Source organism: Pleurodeles waltl, chromosome 8 (assembly GCF_031143425.1).
Source record: "Pleurodeles waltl isolate 20211129_DDA chromosome 8, aPleWal1.hap1.20221129, whole genome shotgun sequence".
Taxonomy (NCBI): domain Eukaryota; kingdom Metazoa; phylum Chordata; class Amphibia; order Caudata; family Salamandridae; genus Pleurodeles; species Pleurodeles waltl.
Window position 1 is genome coordinate 999,861,511 of NC_090447.1, and position 18,621 is coordinate 999,880,131.

General features: G+C 43.0%; 1 protein-coding gene across 4 annotated transcripts in view; it reads left to right on the forward strand.

Annotated features, from left to right (window-relative positions):
* The window catches only part of TBC1D4 (TBC1 domain family member 4), a 599,835-nt gene extending 582,019 nt beyond the window's left edge, over positions 1-17,816 (forward strand). For all 4 annotated transcript variants that reach the window (XM_069205277.1, XM_069205279.1, XM_069205278.1 and 1 more), the window contains 2 exons: positions 5,966-6,142; positions 8,684-17,816. In XM_069205277.1, coding sequence (XP_069061378.1) covers positions 5,966-6,142; positions 8,684-8,917 — 411 coding nt within the window. In that variant the 3' untranslated portion in view covers positions 8,918-17,816. The remainder of the gene's footprint in view (positions 1-5,965; positions 6,143-8,683) is intronic.
* The last annotated feature ends 805 nt before the right edge of the window (positions 17,817-18,621 follow it).

Below are 18,621 nucleotides of genomic sequence, written 5' to 3' on the forward strand. Positions count from 1 at the left end.
TTTCCCTGACCAAATCTGTGGAGTGCATCCACTACAGAATCAAACTACACCAGTCTGATAATTCTCTTTAAGCAAACATCCTCTGCTTCTGCTGCCAGTAGGTTGTTAAGAAAGGTTGCATCACTGGCACCTGCTGATCTAGCATCCCCAAGACCTCATCTTAGCATCCCCTTGGCATTCTTGAGAGGTTCCATTTTTCTTTCCAGCTTTACAATACATAATACTGCTATCCTTTGAAATAACTTGTGATGCTCTGGACTAGATAACAATTTAGAATTAGCATTTTCTCTATTTTTGAAGTCATCCTCTAAGGAGCAAATGTTGATTTCTAACACAGAAGTATTTGCTTGAGAGCTCTCTTAAGGGAATCAAAAGAGGCGGCTATATTGTTCTCTGTTTTGGGCAGTATTCTTGAACAGGGCCCTGAGTAAAGCCAGGAGGGCCATTTTGTTCCTTAGACACTATCCTAGTCCTTCCTTATTTAAGTTGCCCTCATGTTAATCCAACAGGGATCAACCCCTAGGCTGTAAGAAGTCCTTTTTCACTGAGAGCTGTGTGGATTTCTTTTTAAATGTATAAGAATAGACCCTTTTCTTTTCCTCAGTCATTTTTTGTCACTAGTACTCTTTGGAAAATTATTTTATGCACAGAGGGATGGAGGGAATTGCCCACTGTCACTTGTACTGAACAGTCACTCTACTCTCCGCCACATTAAGGGCAGATCCCAGGAATCAGCATCCCTGTATTAGGGGTGTCTGGTGAAACTCCCAGTAGAAGTGGAAGGTAGGCCTCTCTAATCTTATATGGTACCTGCCTCATCACTGATGCTTTGCACACCCGGGTGGGTATTACCTCTTCTCTAGTACAGAGAGGAATACACATCAGGTGTTTCAACGCAGCCCCAGTTACCAAATGGAGGTTCCAATCCTGGCAACAACCATCATGGTCAATTCAGTCTTTGCGGGAACAGATACCAGAACATCTTCGTGACATCTAGAATTTGGGATAGATGTGAGGGATCTCGATCAGCAGGATAAATGTTGTGGTTGCTACCTCCTTTCAATCTGATGGGAGCTCTGTCAACGGAGGTCATCTTCCATCCCACCTAGACACCAAAATTCAGCCTTGAATCTCTTGATGTAATTTTGTGAAACTGTGGTTTAAATAAGACCTAAAGGTCCTTTGTTTGCTCATTGTTTAATAATGTACTTCCCAGTCGGGTAGGTGGTTCAACCTTTTTGGTTTTCTGAATATTTTTGTTTTGGTAATGGAGCTGGCTGCAATGTGGCGGTGCAGCAGCGTCCGTTGCGCATTCCACAGGCCCCCCATTCCGCCAGCCTTTCCATAGAAGTGTTTACCACCATGGACATGCTGGCGGATTGCAGTGGCCGGGACCGCCAGGCTGCCGGCTGGCGGCAGCTGGGCAGTGTCGGCAGTTGGACTGTCATAATGATCCTCCTATGTGTTCTGTGGTTCCCACTTTAATGCCCTATCCTGTCTGTACATGTCTTAAGTCTACAGGCCAAGGGTTCTATAGCGATGGCAAATATTAATGGGGATGGGGCAACCCTGTCTTGTGCCATGTTGGAGGACAAATTCTTCTGTGACGTAGGGTCCCGTTCGGACTCTCGCCCGTGGGCAAATATATAATCATTTAACTTAATTAATATATGAAGAACTGAGCCCTGCTCCAGGACCCTCCGGATATATTCCCAGTAGTAAGTCAGAGGCTTGTTCTATGTCTAAAGAGGTTAATGTGTAGTTTCCCTCTTGTACTTGAGGTTCCTGGATCACGTTAGTCATCCGGCGCAGGTTCCTCAGGGTGTTCCTCTCAGGAATAAACCTGGACTGATCCTCATGGATGAAACAGGCAGGTATTGAAGGAGTCAGGCTGCCAACACATGACTGAGGTGTGTGAAGTCAACGTTTAGCCTCGATATGGGTGGTAAGACCCTGTTTCCAACTGATGTCTCCCGGGCTTTGGTATCAGAGAAATCAAGGTCCCACCCATTGAGCTATGGAGTTACCCGCCTTTTGCAAGCTTCTGCATATACGTCCAAAAACGTATCTAATAAAAAAGTTGGGAAATGTTTATAAAATTCGGAGGGTAAGCCATTGCCGCCTGGTGATTTGGCCATTTTTAAAGTCAGTAGTGCTTGTACAAGATCTTTTTTAGTTATGGGGGCTCCAAATGTCTTCTGGTTGCCTCGATACAGAGATGGTAACAGGAGTTGATTTAAGTAACTTCCTAGGTCCTCATTTGTTCCTGATAGCTGTGGTTGTGAATATATCGCTTGCAAGTGTGTGGCGAAAACCTCTTCAGTTGATTGTTGGGTAAAACATGCAATGCCCTTGTCATTTTTTATAGAGGGTATGGGTAAAGGAGCCGATTCCGATATAATCAGTCAGACCAGTAATCAATCTGCTTTGTCCCCTTTACAATACCAATGCTGCCTAGCCTTTTATCTACCATGTTTTTCTAGTTGGTCTCACAACCCGCACAGTTTATGCTTTTGTCTGTCCAAAGTTGATGCTAAAGAGGCATCACTAGTGAGTTGTTTTTCCTACCTCTTTAGTTCTGCCTCTTGTTTGGAAAGGTCTTGCTCCAATGTGCATGCATCCCAACAGTGGTGGCCATACACAACCCCCATATAACCACCTTCATGGTGTCCCACTTGATGGCTCGGATCTCTGTTAATCCCCAATTGATTTCAGAGTATTGCATTAAAGATGTGGCTACTGTGTGGTGAAATACTGGATCTGAGAGAGATTACAAACGTAGTCGCCAGAGTGACACTCTGGGTGGCTGTCTATGGATGGAGTATGTTAACAGAAATGGGGAGTGATCTGAGATGTATCGTGCCAGGTATCGGACATTAGATACTCTAGAGGTGGCTGATGCCTGTAGGAAAAAATAGTCGAGGTGGCTGTGTGTATCTGTGGCTGGGGTACAGCATGAATATGAGTGTGGGGGTGTTGATGTCACCAAAAATCCATAAGTCCTATGTTGTGTACGGTTTGAAGTAGTGTTGTTGTGGGGTGGGGTTTGAGGCCCTCCTTGAAGGGGTACCTATCAAAGGTCCCATTTATCACACAATTAAAATGTCCGGTAAGGATAACTTTACTGTCTGGAGTGATTTGGGCAGCCCAGATCACTGCCCCCTGGAATTATCCATCATCAGTTTTGAGTGCATAGACATTAGTAATGCATAACGTGTGGGCGTCTAGCATACCCTCCAGGATATTGTACTGCCATCTGGGTCCGTGACAATCTTGGTAGATTGAAACAGGGTCCCTGGTGCTCTCCAGATGAGAGTACCTCGGACACATCCTGAGTAAGATGTGGCTACTATCTTTCCTCGCCACCTTTTCTGCAATGCCTAAATACAATCTCCCCACATGTGCATCTCTTGCAGACATGCAATCGCCACCCCATAGCGTCCTAGGTAGCTTATTATCCTACTACATTTCATCAGGTTCCCCAGACCCTGCACATTCCATGTCACAAATGTATAATGTGATACTAGTGTCTTCCCTGCCATATTAAGAAATTCAGCTGTTTGTATCGGTCTCTGTGATGGCTACTCAGTAGTACCTTCCTTATGTCCCTCTTTCTGGAAGCTTCCCTATCCTGTGTCAGAAAAGTCACCAAAACATCCCGCTAACATAAGGTTTTATTGCAGTTCCTGACATAGTGAGTGCAGGACTAGTCTTACAAATTTTTGACAATTTACTTCAGTGGAGACTTTCCCCATTGCATTCTTGTGAACACGGCCTTTGGCCATCAACAGAGCTGTGCACAATTTCAGTCCCAATGTGAGATAGATCTCACTTGGGACACACGTCAGCCATTGATCAGTTTGATACACTTAAGATAAAAATGTACCTCCTTGTTTACCTTTCTGAGATTTGTGCTGCTGTTCGTTTTTTTCAAGAGTTGAAGTAGGTTTTGATGCACCTGCCATGAAATCACTTTTAACCATTATGATGCTAATTTCCTCTCCCAAAATGAAAAATACTGTCCTCCCAAGGCATGCCAAATTAAATGGTGACAGAGAGGGCCAAGGGAGGTAGCATCCAGACCCCTGTGCACAGTCCATGGATGTCTGCAAGACTAAAGGCTATGTTGGGTTTTACAGCTGGCTTTGTTGCCCGGACACCTGAATCTCTATGCTAGATAAAAAATACTTTACAGAACTTTATCTTGAAAACAGCTAATTGCTGTTGCACTTTTTTGGTGCCAAGGTGTGCACTGGACCAGGCCACAGCTAAACTGGTATCAGGTCAGTTTTATATGCAGTCAATGGATGCTGCTTCTACGATAATCTCAGGCCAGAAGGAGATTTGCAGAGGTCCTCGAAGCTTTGTGGAGGCAATTGACAGGCACGCAAAGGTTACATTGCAGCACAAGCGGGTTAGTGACACAGACTCACCAAAGTACACTTTAGATGACAACTCTTCCCGTAGAGCCCAAGATGCTGAAGTCAGAGGGAGGTTTATGAAGTCCACAATTGTCCAGATAAAGAGACCTTGTGCTCTGGATTTGACGTCTACCACAGGTCTACTTGCTTCAGTTCTGCTCCAGTCATTCTGGCAATCAAACAGCCTGCTTGACAAGGTGAACACAGCGTCTTCTCTCTAAAGACATCTTCTCTCCACAACAGTATTCACTACAGGTCACCCTACCACCACTCTCAGTCCCACGAATCCCAGTTAGTGAGGACAATAGTTGCTCTGATCAAGAGGGGCATGCCTTGGCTGCCCAATCGAATGCAGAGAACAGCTTTAGGGTATCAGCCTATTTGACAGTTAAGTCCATCAGTGAGCTCTTATGATTGTCTGACTGAATGCGCAAAAAACACAATGGCTGTACATGAAAAACGACTTAGGGCAGGACGCTCATGAGAGCCATGCAGTGCACTTCCCATCAAAACAAATGTCCTGTTACAGCAGCAGGGAAAACCGCTCCCATGAAAATTTAACAAGTTGTCCTCATACTGACTCTGTTTAAGTGATTCCCTACTACAATCTTGATGACAGGAGTGAGTTGGTGATCATGGTTATAAAACTGCCAGAGTCGTCTCTTCGTGCTGCATTAGACACTACTAGTACCTCTGTTTTTTGATGGAAGGACATTTTGGCTTTTGTACCAGTACCATTGAATGTATTTCTTTTTTCACCTTCTCTGATGACTGTTCTTATTGATTACCTCTTATGCCACTAGAGGTGGGGGCTAGATTCCAGCTGTTGGCCAAAATGTGCTTAGTACAGTGTTAAACAAATTACGTTTAAATTGTATAACCTGTATGCACAATGATCCGTGGAAGACATTACCAATGGCAGGAATGTTACTACATATGTCTCAAGAGCATTAGACGGTCTCTCTAGTAGAGCTGGGCAGCACAAGGGCAGACACTAGAATCTGTGGCACCAATTGGGTGCTGAGGTCCGCAGTCTGGTGCAGGATAGCATCTCGAGAATATGCGAATCTGCAGTAATGATGCGTTGCCTAAATCCCACATATTCGTCAATGAGTTTGCACTCAATTCACCTTTTTTCTGATTAGTTTTTCCCCCGGTGTTGTTTCCTGAAATATTTAGTGCCCAGACCTATTGTGCTAACGCTATTAATTTTGTTACACTTCCTTGTTTGAGATACATAACCTCTGTCATGTGGCATAATTATAAATTAATTATAATGACTTAACTTAACCTTGTCTTTTATACTAAATAACATTAACGTCCCATATAGCGCCTGTGTACATTCTAACTCAAAGCATCATTGTCCTTGTGGCTGCCAGTAGGGTGGTGTGCTGTGTAGGAGAGGACCATTTTGAACTATAACCTATACCTATAACTATAATGTATTACCTTTGTTGTGTATTTATGAAGGGGCAGATTCCTCGGCTCTGTAAAAGCATTGTTTCCCTTTGTATATGTAGTTGCTTATAATGCCTTTCTTCTAGGTTTTTGAGATGGATATTTCCAAGCAGCTCCATGCTTACGAGGTTGAGTACCATGTACTCCAAGATGAAATGCACGAAGCATCCAATACCTGTGATGAGAGTGAGCCCTTGCACAAACTAGAACGGATGAACAGCCAGCTAAAGAGACAGAACATGGATCTAGTGGAGAAACTACAGGTAACAGATAACAGTACACATTTAGAACACAAGAAAGTTTACTTTTCTTTGAGAAAATCGAGAATACCGTGACAAAGTGCCTGAAAAAGAGCACTTTCAATGTTGCTTTTATATAGGCAATTCTTTACTGTAGTACATGAAGACACCACTCAAAATGACACACTTATTCAGATATTGACCCGGAATTTAAGACAACCAGGATGGTCTGTAAGCTCTTAAGATTCTGTGAATGGCAGCGAGGTGCTACAAACACACTAGGTACATAATATCCTGAAATAGCCCTCTGCTTCTTTTTCTTTCCCCACAACATTTGAAGAAAATATACATTCCACAAATTTTGTTTTCATTCCCTTTTTTGGTGTTCTGTAGAACTGATTTGTGGAATGCCGAAAGGAGAAAGGCTCATAATATAAGTATTAGGGAACACTCAGTGTAGTACTTTTGAGACCCCCGGTAGCTTATGTCCCCTAGTAGCTGTTCACAAAAGTCTCTAGGATTCAGTTAATGTGGATGAAATATACTTTAAGAAAGCTTCGTGCAGGTCCATCAAGTGGCACAAAAGATAATGAATATTCCAAATCCCAATTCCTATGGATAGTGCACCCCAAAAATAGCTACAGATTTGCAACTGTGTCTTTGTGATCTATATTTATATTTTGTTACTTTTATTGCACAAAGTTAGTGGTTTTGTGGAGGTATGAAGTCAGACCCATCAATTATTTTCAGTAATGTGCAGATACGACACACTTTTCTTGATTTATATTTCATCTAATGGTTGGCCAAGACTCTTACCCACTAATTTGCTGCAAAGCATGACTGCATTTAGATCATGACAGCACCAAGTCACACAGATGATTCTCTTTGTGAAAGGTCCTAAAAGCCTGAACATATTTATTCTTATTTGGACCCTTTGTTAACTATACAGGTGTTCTTATTCACATTCCTTTAGACCGAATGGGCCTTTTGACGCACTGTATCACATTATCACTAATCCCCGATCTTCTTAATAATAATTTAATATTAGTTGAAAACATTATTTAAATACTAGACTAGAAACCAATAGAAAGCACAAACCAGTCTCCCCTGCATAGGCCATTTTTATCCTCCAGTGGCGACAGTTAAAGGGCACGCCTACAGCAAGGTCCACATGCTCCAGCCATTCCTTGGAGCGATGTGTGCAGTCGGGAAACAAGAGCGTGTTAGTCATCTGCTTTTTACGCCATACGAGCGCTCTGGTGGTAAGCAGTGTGCTTCTAAGATTGGGCTAGTGGAACCTCATCTAAGCAGACTTTCAGTTTGTGGCCACGGAGAGAAGGGCTGAGAGGACTTTGTTACCTTACTTGTGTCCCTGTCCTTTTTTCTGGCTCGCTAGTGGTAGGGCATTGGATATTGGCCAGTGAGGAAGGCATGTCCATTGAGATCCCTAAAATGAAGCGGCTCAAGAAGGACTACTAACCGACAGTAATACAACTGTCCCTAGTGCTCTCCCTGAGTCACATACCTGTGTTTCCAGCTCACAACACTGGCCGTGTTACCAAATCGAGAGGCTTCAGTTTCAGTATGGTGCAGCCTCATTTCATGCATGCAGTTAGGGCACTGCCATGGCATTGCATGGCTACGTCACGTTAAGTACTCCCTTGCCATGTACGGATGTGTGTTGGACCCAGCTACATTTTAAGCATTTTAGTTTGCTGCTCTCGCGGAGGGCACACCCCTGTGGTTTTGATAGGTAGCAAAGTGCAGCTGTCCGATGACTTAACACAACTGAGTACAGCCAAAGGCTAAATAAATAAGCCCCTTTATCTACTTTCTTGCATTGTTGAAACAATTCGCTTTTGGGTTTTGTCTCCTTACTCAAATTGTCCTTTGTTTTCACATATGTGCATTATTTTGTGCTCGTGTCCTTATAAACATTCACACGGTTACCACGATAGAAATATTTAGGATCAGATGTAGAAAAAGCAATACTCTACTACCAATTAAGCAATACGCAGGTGCACGGCGTCAGGAAGAATTGGCCGTAAGTATTCCTGCAATAAACTGCAACTGTAGAGGAACTGCTGGTACATCCATTTTGCATTGGGCGCCTCTTATTATGCTATTTCCCTCTCTCATCGCCACTATCAAATACCCGGAATATATAGGAGCTAGTAAATTCATGACTTGTACTTGAGTGCCTGTGGGCCCCGCTTAACTGGTGGTTTGGGGACTCGCCTTTGCCAGACCCCAGCAGTGGTATGTCCACAGACCCTGTTCTGCTACTGCATTCTGTTATGATGATTGTCTTCTGTAGGTCATAACCACCAAGCAAACACACATAATGCTTTGCCACCGTAAAGTGTTATGCTATCTAAGGAGATCTTAAAGTTCTAACGTTCACTGTTTCCTGCAATCGCCCATTATATGGCCCTAGAAATACATTAAAGGGAGGCACTCGTGCAACTTGGCATCTCAACCATGCTGCTGGGGTGTTACCAAGAATTTTTATTCTGCCTATTCTATTCAAATAATGCACTCTTATCCCTTTTCTCTGGAAAACAGGTGGCTCAATCAAAGATTCAGAGCTTGGAATCCAATGTTGAAAGCATTTTGTCCCGGGAGAATAAAACGAGGAATCTTCTACGATCACTCGAGCAAGAGAAGGCAGCCTATCAAAAGACTATTGAAATGATGAAGAAATATTTGCCGGACGAAGCACTCGCCGACTGTGAACTACTGATGAGGGAAACCAACTGCAGCCCGAACAATAAAACAAAGCCAGGAAATAAGCCATAAGGGACAGGGCCCTGGTGTTGTGATGCTGCGCATTACTCTTTCCCGCAGGCCTGAAAGAGGAGGAGATTGGTGCATGCTGCTGGAGGCCTGACAGAAGCAGGCGTTTGGGGTCTCGTCTCATCCCAGTGCCGACACTTGCACAACCACAGCAGCAAAGCTACATCATCTTAGTATGCAAATCCCAGGCTATTAAAAACACACACGTTGTTTGTTTTATATATGTACATAAACCAGAAAGGGAAGTAAGGAATTTGCTAAATGTTACGTAGATGTATATTTGCGTTAAAATAAAGATAGGTTGCTGAGCTTCGTTAATCAAGCAAGCAAGGTGGAGGTCACTTCATATTTTTAGTATTCATGCGTTATCACTCGGTCTTGGCAGTGGAAGACATTTTATCTCTTCATCTGATTATATAGTAAATGATACTTGAAACAAATGAATGTATTTTTCTCCAAAGAGAGAGCATGTGTCACTTCTGCGTGTGTTATGACAAAAAACGTTATTCAAACTCATGCGTGCCTGTCGTTAAATCTACTGACACTATGTACCTGTGCTGATTATGACTGATCTGCCACCATTTTGATTTGTTGGGGGAGCACTGATATCATCTCAAGCTTCCAGGAATGTGCCTGCCAACCAGTCCATTCACGTCCATTTGCATAGGGCAATTGGAATAGTGTACAAAACTATACATTGGACCTTGATGTTCATATGGAGAGCAACACGAATTTGTTGTTAACTCATGTCTTAGCATGCCACTTGTGGTCATGGTAATGTTGATTTAAGGAGCATCAACCCAGTATGTTAACCAAAGAAGTTCCACAGATGTCCTCTTTCACATCTGGACATGCAGTAAAACATTTTGTCACTTGTTTTTTGTTGATGCCTAGCTTGCAGTATGGCAAAGGAAAATGTTCATCACAGTAAGGGTTCTGAGGGGGATCTCAGTAATATTGTACTTATGCAGACTTAGAATTGTATCATCTTAATCAGCACCAACCAGACAGGTGATCATTTTCAAAAGAAATCACTGTGCAAAACATATTTAAGGATGCAAGAACATGTTTATATGTTTTTGTTATTTGGAAATGTATTTTAACTCCCCATTTTCTCTTTGAACAAAGTAACGTTTAGTTAAAGACGTCTGTTGGCCACTCATATTCCAAAAACATGTCATCCTCAGCCCCCTTGTTTATATATCTCTGGGCTATTCTCTGCTGCAGGGCAGTAGACAAGAGCAAGACAATGCAGCAAAAACAGGCAAGTTTGCACAGTCTGCTCCTTTCTGTGCTGACTCACCTGCTGGGGCACTCTGTTTTCTCGATTTTCTGTTGTTGAAGAGACACAATGCAAGCACATCCAAAAAGTTCTTACATTTGTTGCCTTATGTTTTCAAACACTAGAGTTTTCTTCCCATTTGTCATACTCTAAATATTCCCTGATCTCTTGTCACACCACAGAGGATTAGAATTAAGGAACATAACTACTAAAGTGCAAAGGCTCCAAGAAGTGGGACCCTGAGGTGGTATCTTCAGTACCCTGGGCATAGCCACCTCAAATTAGATATGCAAAATCTGTAGTTTCTTTTCTGGAATTTTGGTGTGCTTCAGTAGCAGGATTTTGGAGCCCATCCTGATAGTACTTGCATTTTATTACACGTAACAGGCTTACTATTCTTCTAGGAGAGACATCTGGATTGTTTAAAGAGTCTCAGAGTTAGAGTGCGAGTTGCACGGGAAGTACTGTATAAGTAGAGACCACTTAATTATGGTATGCCCTCACGGGAGTACTTCTAAGATGCTTTGACAGCCTGTCACCATGGTTATCCTAGTGGTGCAGTCCCTCAGAGAGATCGACCTCAGCGATGCTTCTGTACTCTGAATCTGCCTATGGTAGAACGTGTGCTCCTTAAGACCCCATGTTGCTACTTGTACCACCTGGATGAGATCCACAGCCTGCCATTCTGCATCTGGATACAGGCTCAAGGACCATCAAATGGGAAGATAAGGACCTAAGTGTGTCAAACATGAGTCTTAAAGTGCTGACAAGTTGGACAGATCCTTACACGTTTAGGCAGTACTGTGGTCCCAGTATACTGCCAGGGATCCAGTGGTGTTTCTCAATAGTGCAGCTACCTCACTATTCTCTTTGGGAGGTGTAGACTCCTCGGTGGAAGCAGCCCTAAGTAACCAATGCTACTATTGAAGCAACATTTTGAGACTAGACACTAGTTTGACCTTCATAAACACAGGGCTGAACCAGTATCAGGATTTCCCATCAGACTCCTTATGTGCTGTGCCCTGCATCTGTGGACGTTTGTTGGAAGAGTCAAGAGGATTTTTGGATGGATCGTTCTTGATCTCCCCTGTGCTGCATTCATCAATGAGCATATTCACAAGGACCTCACTTCTTGCATCCTGTTGCTGGACGTGAGCCCTTGTCTTGGCATCCCAGTGCAATGGTGATTACTAGGCAGCATCCATAATGGAATGTTGTTTACCACTTGTACCCACTGCCAGCAGTACTGATGCACTCTGCTTGGATGACAAAGTTAGTCTTTTAAGGCACTTGCCTCTGCAGGGGTGAGTAAGCTTGAGTCCCCGTGTTAGCATCACACAGTAAATAATACATTAATATTAATATCCTGTCAGAGCTTACACTAAGAATTAAAGTAAATCTCTATTTACAGGTGAGTGAAATAGTGAATTTAAGTCAGTATCAATACAATATAAATCAGAAAAGATTATCACGTTTTGGTGCATAGATATGACTCAAACCCTTTTACTGTTTTTACTTGATAACTCTAGGTTTTCATAACGGGAGGGCCCCGTGGACATTGTTATCTCACAGAAGAAATGTTTTAGTTGCTCAGCTGTATTCAAGGAACTTGGGAACTTCAAATTTACCATCGTTTTTTTGTTAAGTCCGTCAATGGGTCGGATGTGTCAGAAGGAGAATTCTAATATATCTTGTTTGGGTATAAACTGTATGCCCTACTCATCCTGGTACACCTGAATTCAAAGTGGTCAAATCAGCGGGTTTGAGATTTCCACAAAAGAGACAATAAAATAGTACAGACCCCAAAACCTTCCACCAAACTAGACAAAGGTGCAATTCACGTCTCTAAATTAGAGCGTTAAAGGCAAGCGTAATCAGTGCCTTTGACTAACTTGACAAGGTGACTGTTGTCTGATGGCTAAGGGTTCCTGTGCACTGGCTACAATCATTGGAAGAATTTCCAGTTAGGACTGTAATTGGGCCAAAGTCAAATGCTGGGGCACTGGCTGCTGATGAAATGCCCCACGCTAAAGCCCCCAGCATTCACCTTCGGATGGTCTGTGAATAAATTCTGCCTGCAGTAGAGGCACACAAGGATCACCAGATATCCACTACATAGCAGGGATGATTTACAGGTGGACTCACAGATTGCATCTTCCACTGGTAATAGGTTAACATAAGGCAGGCCAATAAAATGAACAGAGTAAGGTGATGCAACTTGTCCAGTTCATGCTAGGGATACTCTTCCTACAGAGCACGTGAGATTTTCACTGAATAGCCCAAGGTTTGTACCAAAGGCCATCTTTGGACACAGCAGCCTGTTTTGAATGTTCCTGATATTCAGCTTCTTCAGCTTTTATGTACAACTTTTATGCAGCTACAAATGACAGCTGAGCTTTTTTAAAGTTTTTTTTATTAGTAAGCTTTCAACAAAGAATGAGAATGCTATCTCTATGACCCTGCATTATTTAGGTGCATCAGGCCTTGCTGATGCAGTAATATAGCTCATCCATGCTTTAGTCACTTCAGGTTTGTTGCAGAAGCAATATTAACATAAACCCAAGTTGAGTTTATTCTCTGCATGCCCAGTCCAGAAGGTCAAGCGTCGGTCCGTCAGCGCATCTATTCATAAGCAGTGCAGGAAAAGATCTCTGACATGCATTAAGTAAGCTCCAACCACGTTTGTGAACTGCACCTTGCCAACATAGTGTTCATCCTGGCTCAGGGACAGCGAAAGCGTCATATTCTGGTAAACCTTTTTACAGATTTAGAGGGTCATTCTGACCCTGGCGGCCGGTGGCCGCCAGGGCCACCGACCACGGGAGCACCGCCAACAGGCTGGCGGTGCTCCAATGAGCATTCTGACCGCGGCGGTTCAGCCGCGGTCAGAAGCGGAAAGTCAGCGGTCTCCCGCTGACTTTCCGCTGCTCTTTGGAATCCTCCATGGCTGCGGAGCGCGCTCCGCAGCCATTAGGATTCTGACCCCCCCTACCGCCATCCAGTTCATGGCGGGAAAGCCGCCATGAACAGGATGGCGGTAGGGGGGGTCGCGGGGCCCCGCACGGCAGGGGCCCCCGTAAGAGGGCCCCGAAAAGTATTTCAGTGTCTGCCTTGCAGACACTGAAATACGCGACGGGTGCCACTGCACCCGTCGCACCTTCCCACTCCGCCGGCTCGATTACGAGCCGGCATCCTCGTGGGAAGGTCGTTTTCCCCTGGGCTGGCGGGCGGTTTTACTGGAACCGCCCGCCAGCCCAGGGGAAAACTCGTAATACCCGCCGCGGTCTTTTGACCGCGGCGCAGTAATTTGGAGGGCGGGATCCTGGCGGGCGGCCTCCGCCGCCCGCCAGGGTCATAATGAGGCCCTTAGTCTACTGCATTAACAACAAGCTTCTGGGATGGAATGGGGTACACCTTTTTCTATGAGATCAGTAGCATTAAAGCACGCACCAATTTTGAGGTGCTGCACTTCTTAAAGGCCCAAGGTGACTAAAACATACTTCAGAGTCAAGAGAACGTGTTATCCAGCTACACAATTTCCTTTATTTCCTTGTTATTGTCTTTATTATTAACAATAGCCAAATTCGGAGGCATCAAAAAAAGTCTCCAGAGGCATGGCTGTGGGGTGTCAGTCTATTAGCAGACTTGACAGACATCATCCTTCCTCACTGAGGAGGCATGTGAATAAACTGGATGTACAACTTGATGGGAACATACTGTAGTGTTGAACAATGGAGGAAGGACCTGTCCAATTTAGTACTGACAAACCCCCCAAAAATTCTATTACCCTAACTAAACTAATCCCAAATTCACCTCCTGTGCCTTAGGCTCATTACATTCCTGCTAGGAACGTAGCTGCCCGAGTTTCTCTCTGTTCTCAGGCTACAAGAGTAGGCAAGAATGATTTTCAAATGAGAAGCTATCAAAGGTGACCAGGACCACTGTGTATTTTCTGTGGGTGTATGCCTACTTTACAACACTCTCCATCTTATTATCCAGATAACATCGGACCTACTAAAAGAAGTGGAAACACATCTATCTGTTATGCCATAATGATTGGGCCGATGACAAAGATGGTATTAGTCTAATGCTCCTTGAACTTTGAGACATAAATAGAAATCAAGTCGTAGTCTGATCTTGACACTTTATCTGTTGACAGCCCATTTATTAAAAGAAAGGTTTAAGATGATAACTCTTCAAAAATCATGGCCCCATTAGGCTGATGGATTACCTGTGTGCCATACATTTATAAAGTATGTGTTTCTACATCCATACTAGGTTGCCCGACCACATATTCTTAAGATTTATTGACAAGTAGTATAGTACTAGTGCATGATTTTAGCTACACACCACAGGTGTTTCACCCGGCCACCATTGTGGTATTTGCTTATTCGAGGAGAAGGGTTGATGCATATAATTTCAAACTATGATGAATGTCCGATTCCTGCCTATCTGTGTCATATCTCTCAACACCAAGTTATTACTACTTAACTTTGGCTTATGTGGTACCTACTCAGTTAACACTGATTGTAGAGGGCGTGACATATCTTTCAGTGGAAATTACCGTTTCTTTCATAAGGTTGATGTGCATTTTTTCCAGGTTTCATTTTCACGTTTTCAGATGGACCCAACTACCGTTTTTGAGCTTTAGAACATCTTTGGGGCTGATGGCAACAATTGTTCTGAGATATTTGCGACTAGAATAATCTTCCTTCAATGCTAGACCCACTTCTCCACTGTTGTCTTGCATATGTCTTTCAGGTTGCTTGAATGACTGTGATTATTTTATTATTTTGAAGTAATCGATATGCCTCTTTTTAATGACCATTGCAACCTTGCATGAAAGTCCTTCAGGAGAGTTCAGAGTTGCAACATGTGTACCCTTTGCTGGAAAAACAGGCCTCAAATAGTAGAAGGAAGGTAAATCTCAGTGTCCACTCTAGGAAGTCTCCCGATATTTTGACTGGCTTCCCTAACCATGTAGCCCTTTGTGGATATTTCATCCCATTTGCGATTCATTTTGCTTTGGCCCACGAACCTTTTCAACCCGTGGGCTTTAGTCATGTAAAACTGGTGACACATAAACATTTTTCTTGAAAGTTGTTATCTCATCTCTTACATGATTGCATTTCAGTTTATAGGGATGCTTGCAGAATGGACTCACCAGCCATACCTTCTAAAGTTCATGTTAAACTTCCAAACTAATGAGACAATTTTTCTTCCATTTAAAATCCTTCTTCAGAGTTATAAACCTGTACATGATCTGGTTATATGTTGGTCTCTAAACTTCTACATGGAGGCAAAAATCATTTCACTATATAAAAAGATTACCTGTGGAATGGCACAGGTGTAGGAGCTAACTCCCACTCAAACAATACCTGAGGTACATTCCTAAATTGGTTTATTTGCCTTGAAGAAAGAAACGTATTGAACAGACAAATTATTAATCGAACAAGAACGTTTTTAAACCCTCTCTAAAGTGAGTAATGGATGATTGACTTTGAAGAACTGTAGTAAAGCTGTATGTCTGTTGCTGTTTGTACACAATTTGGGAAAACGTAGAAGATATTGCAGGTTGGAGCTTAGACTCTGCACTGTACAGTACCTTCTTTAGAAAGCATATGTGCTGCCCTTGGAGTCTTGAAAAGCAGGGTCAGATTGAGGTGATCTACTAAAGACCTGTTGCCTCATCCTTTGTTTACGTCTTACTTATTCAGGGTTGGCACTATGGCTGATCCAAAGTTTTACAAGTGGGTCTAAGCCACATCTTTGTTTCAACCACGTGTCTCAGAACCTGCTGATACCACGTGTAGATTTATATGCTAGTGAATTGTCCCTGATAAAGGAAAAGGATAGATTTATCGACAAGATAGAAAGTACAAGGTGGTCGCTACAGTAACTATTGTGCATTTAATAAGGTGCTCTTCTTTCATACAGCCTGTTCATTGTATAGTGAGTGTAGCAAACACAATGCCTGCTTTGTCATTTAGTACCCACTTCAGTGCCCTTGCTGTCTCTGGTTTCTAGGCACACAAAGGCAGGATCCAGATTGGAAAAAAATGTCCTTTTTTATTCCAAGAGCTTAACTTGTACAAAAAGCGATGGATGGAATGCTGTAATTAATCTCAGTCATTGCTAATTACCTGGGGGTCACATCCCAATGTATCGCTGTTTTTGCACACCATGCCACCTCAGTTTGGATCCAGTTATATGAAAATTAGTCTTGACCCTACTCCAATGTGAACAGTCCAGCCTGAACTGCCAAGCTATGAATTCTATGAGTGTTTCATACTTTCTATTGTTTCCACTCCGTAGCTCATCAGCTGCACAAATGAGGAAGTTGGGAGGCTGAGGGTTAAACAAGAATGGTTAGTTTTGTTATTTTATTGGGGGGCGAGGAGTCATAGGTTCACTACCCCAGGTATTTCAGTGAGGTGCTGTCCCTGCACCATCTCTACCAAGAAGTCTGAATGCAGGCCATTTGGATGGTCTCTAACGTGGGTAGGCAGTGTGGGATCCGAAGACTAAGTCAACTATAATTGTGGTTTTCTCGACCTCAGACCGCTCATGCACTTGGGTTTGTTTTTCTTTTAATGTGGAAGCCAGAAGGTGCACATTGACTAGGAATACAAGATTTATTAGGTTAGTACCTTATTGCCTGAATTTTGTGGTGGTCGACGTTCCAGTAATGTCCATGCTGACTTTGCACACCCTCAGGATATGTACATGCATCATTTTTACTTTACAGCAGACATTCGTCTCAGTCCAAATAAGTTTCATATATTGTAGACAAAAATGTGCAAGGTGTTGCAAGTGTTAAAGACTCAAGTGGGTTTTCTAAATACTGGCCAGTGTCTGGGTATTGAAGCTGTTATTACCACAAAGTTGTATCAGATTTACTAAGTTGTACTTTACTCCCAGTAATTTAAGAGGATTTTCCGTGGAGATACTGTTAGTAAATAGACGTTAAATAGGGACGCCTGATTACATGCTTTTTCCTTCTTTGTCATGGTGCACATATTAGTTTATCCTTTTACACCAACCCGTATTCAGACTTTTGACAGTGATCACATTTTCTATTCTACAGTTTAATGCAATAATTAGATTACTTACAATTTGATGGCTGCTTCCCTTTCCTGAGCTGCCCTTGGAATCATGCATTTTTTGCACATAAATTTCCACAAGTGTTTCAGTGTTTGGGAATGCACCTCTGGATTGTGCTACCCTACACATCAGACCACAATCCAGGCAGTTTTGAGGAGCAACTCTCATTTAAAAAAAAGAAATCTAGCACAAGTGCCAAATACAGTAAATGGTCACTGTCCGTCCAAGTGAGCAAGAGAAAGCGGGAGTATATCTGCTCCGCTACAACACTGTTCAAGATGAAACCGGAAACAAGGTAATGGGAGTATATATGGAGCGGAGCCTTATGTCCGATACTTAGTTCATAGGAATTGCACATTCAAACGCTTATGGTTTTAACATCTGATCAATGCAGTAACTGAATTATATTTGTGTATCTGAATCATGTCAGGCCCATACTGTGTATTCCTTCGGTGGGGTTCAACTGGGAACCTTCCGCACTGTATTGCAAAAATAAAAGTAATGATACAATCTAAATATTGTTGTGGTTCTGTGCTTTGATCTGATAATGAGAATCTGTTGTGCATTTCAGATTCAGGATTGTCTTTATGCGAGAACAGTGCACATATTTCACTCTTTTGATCATATATTTGTTATGCATTGTTCAGAGGTTCTCATAAATGCCAGTGTTCTTGTCCAGTGCATGCTGTGGGTGTAGAAAGGTGCTGTACAAACTCATATATTGTTAATTATATAGATCACCCTTAGCCCTATACATATCTCTCAACACAGACCAGAAAAGTCCACATTCCTAAGGGGAAAGGAGAAAAATGCCTCTCATCCCAGCACAGTCCATCCTGTTGCATCCTATTAAATGCAGTACACCTACTTCAAAGTTGTTGTAGGTTTTCACAAAAGTTGTTGCAGGTAGTGCACACATGTTTCTGGGTTTAGCCCTTCATCAGTAGAGAGCAGACAACAAAGAAAAGCCATCTGGGGTTGCTGTTATGCTGGCATGCTTCACAGGTTACAGTACCGTTCCACAGGCACACAAGTGCATCCCAGGTGAGCTTGTCAGCTCACTGGCTCAAAGGAGCCTTTTAAACGTAAGGTGAGAGGGAGTACACTGCCTCTCAACCAAGCAAGGTTCACCCCATTGCATCCTGGTAAATGCAGTACGTTTACTTCAAAGTTGCTGTAGCTTTTCACCAAAGTTGGTTCAGGTAGTTCTGTTATCTCTAGATGTGCTTCTGGGTTTAGTCCTTCATCAGTAGAGAGCAAAAGTAGCAGAGAAGAGAGAAGAGTCTGGGATTGCTGATGTGCAGCCCAAGTCTTCACAGGT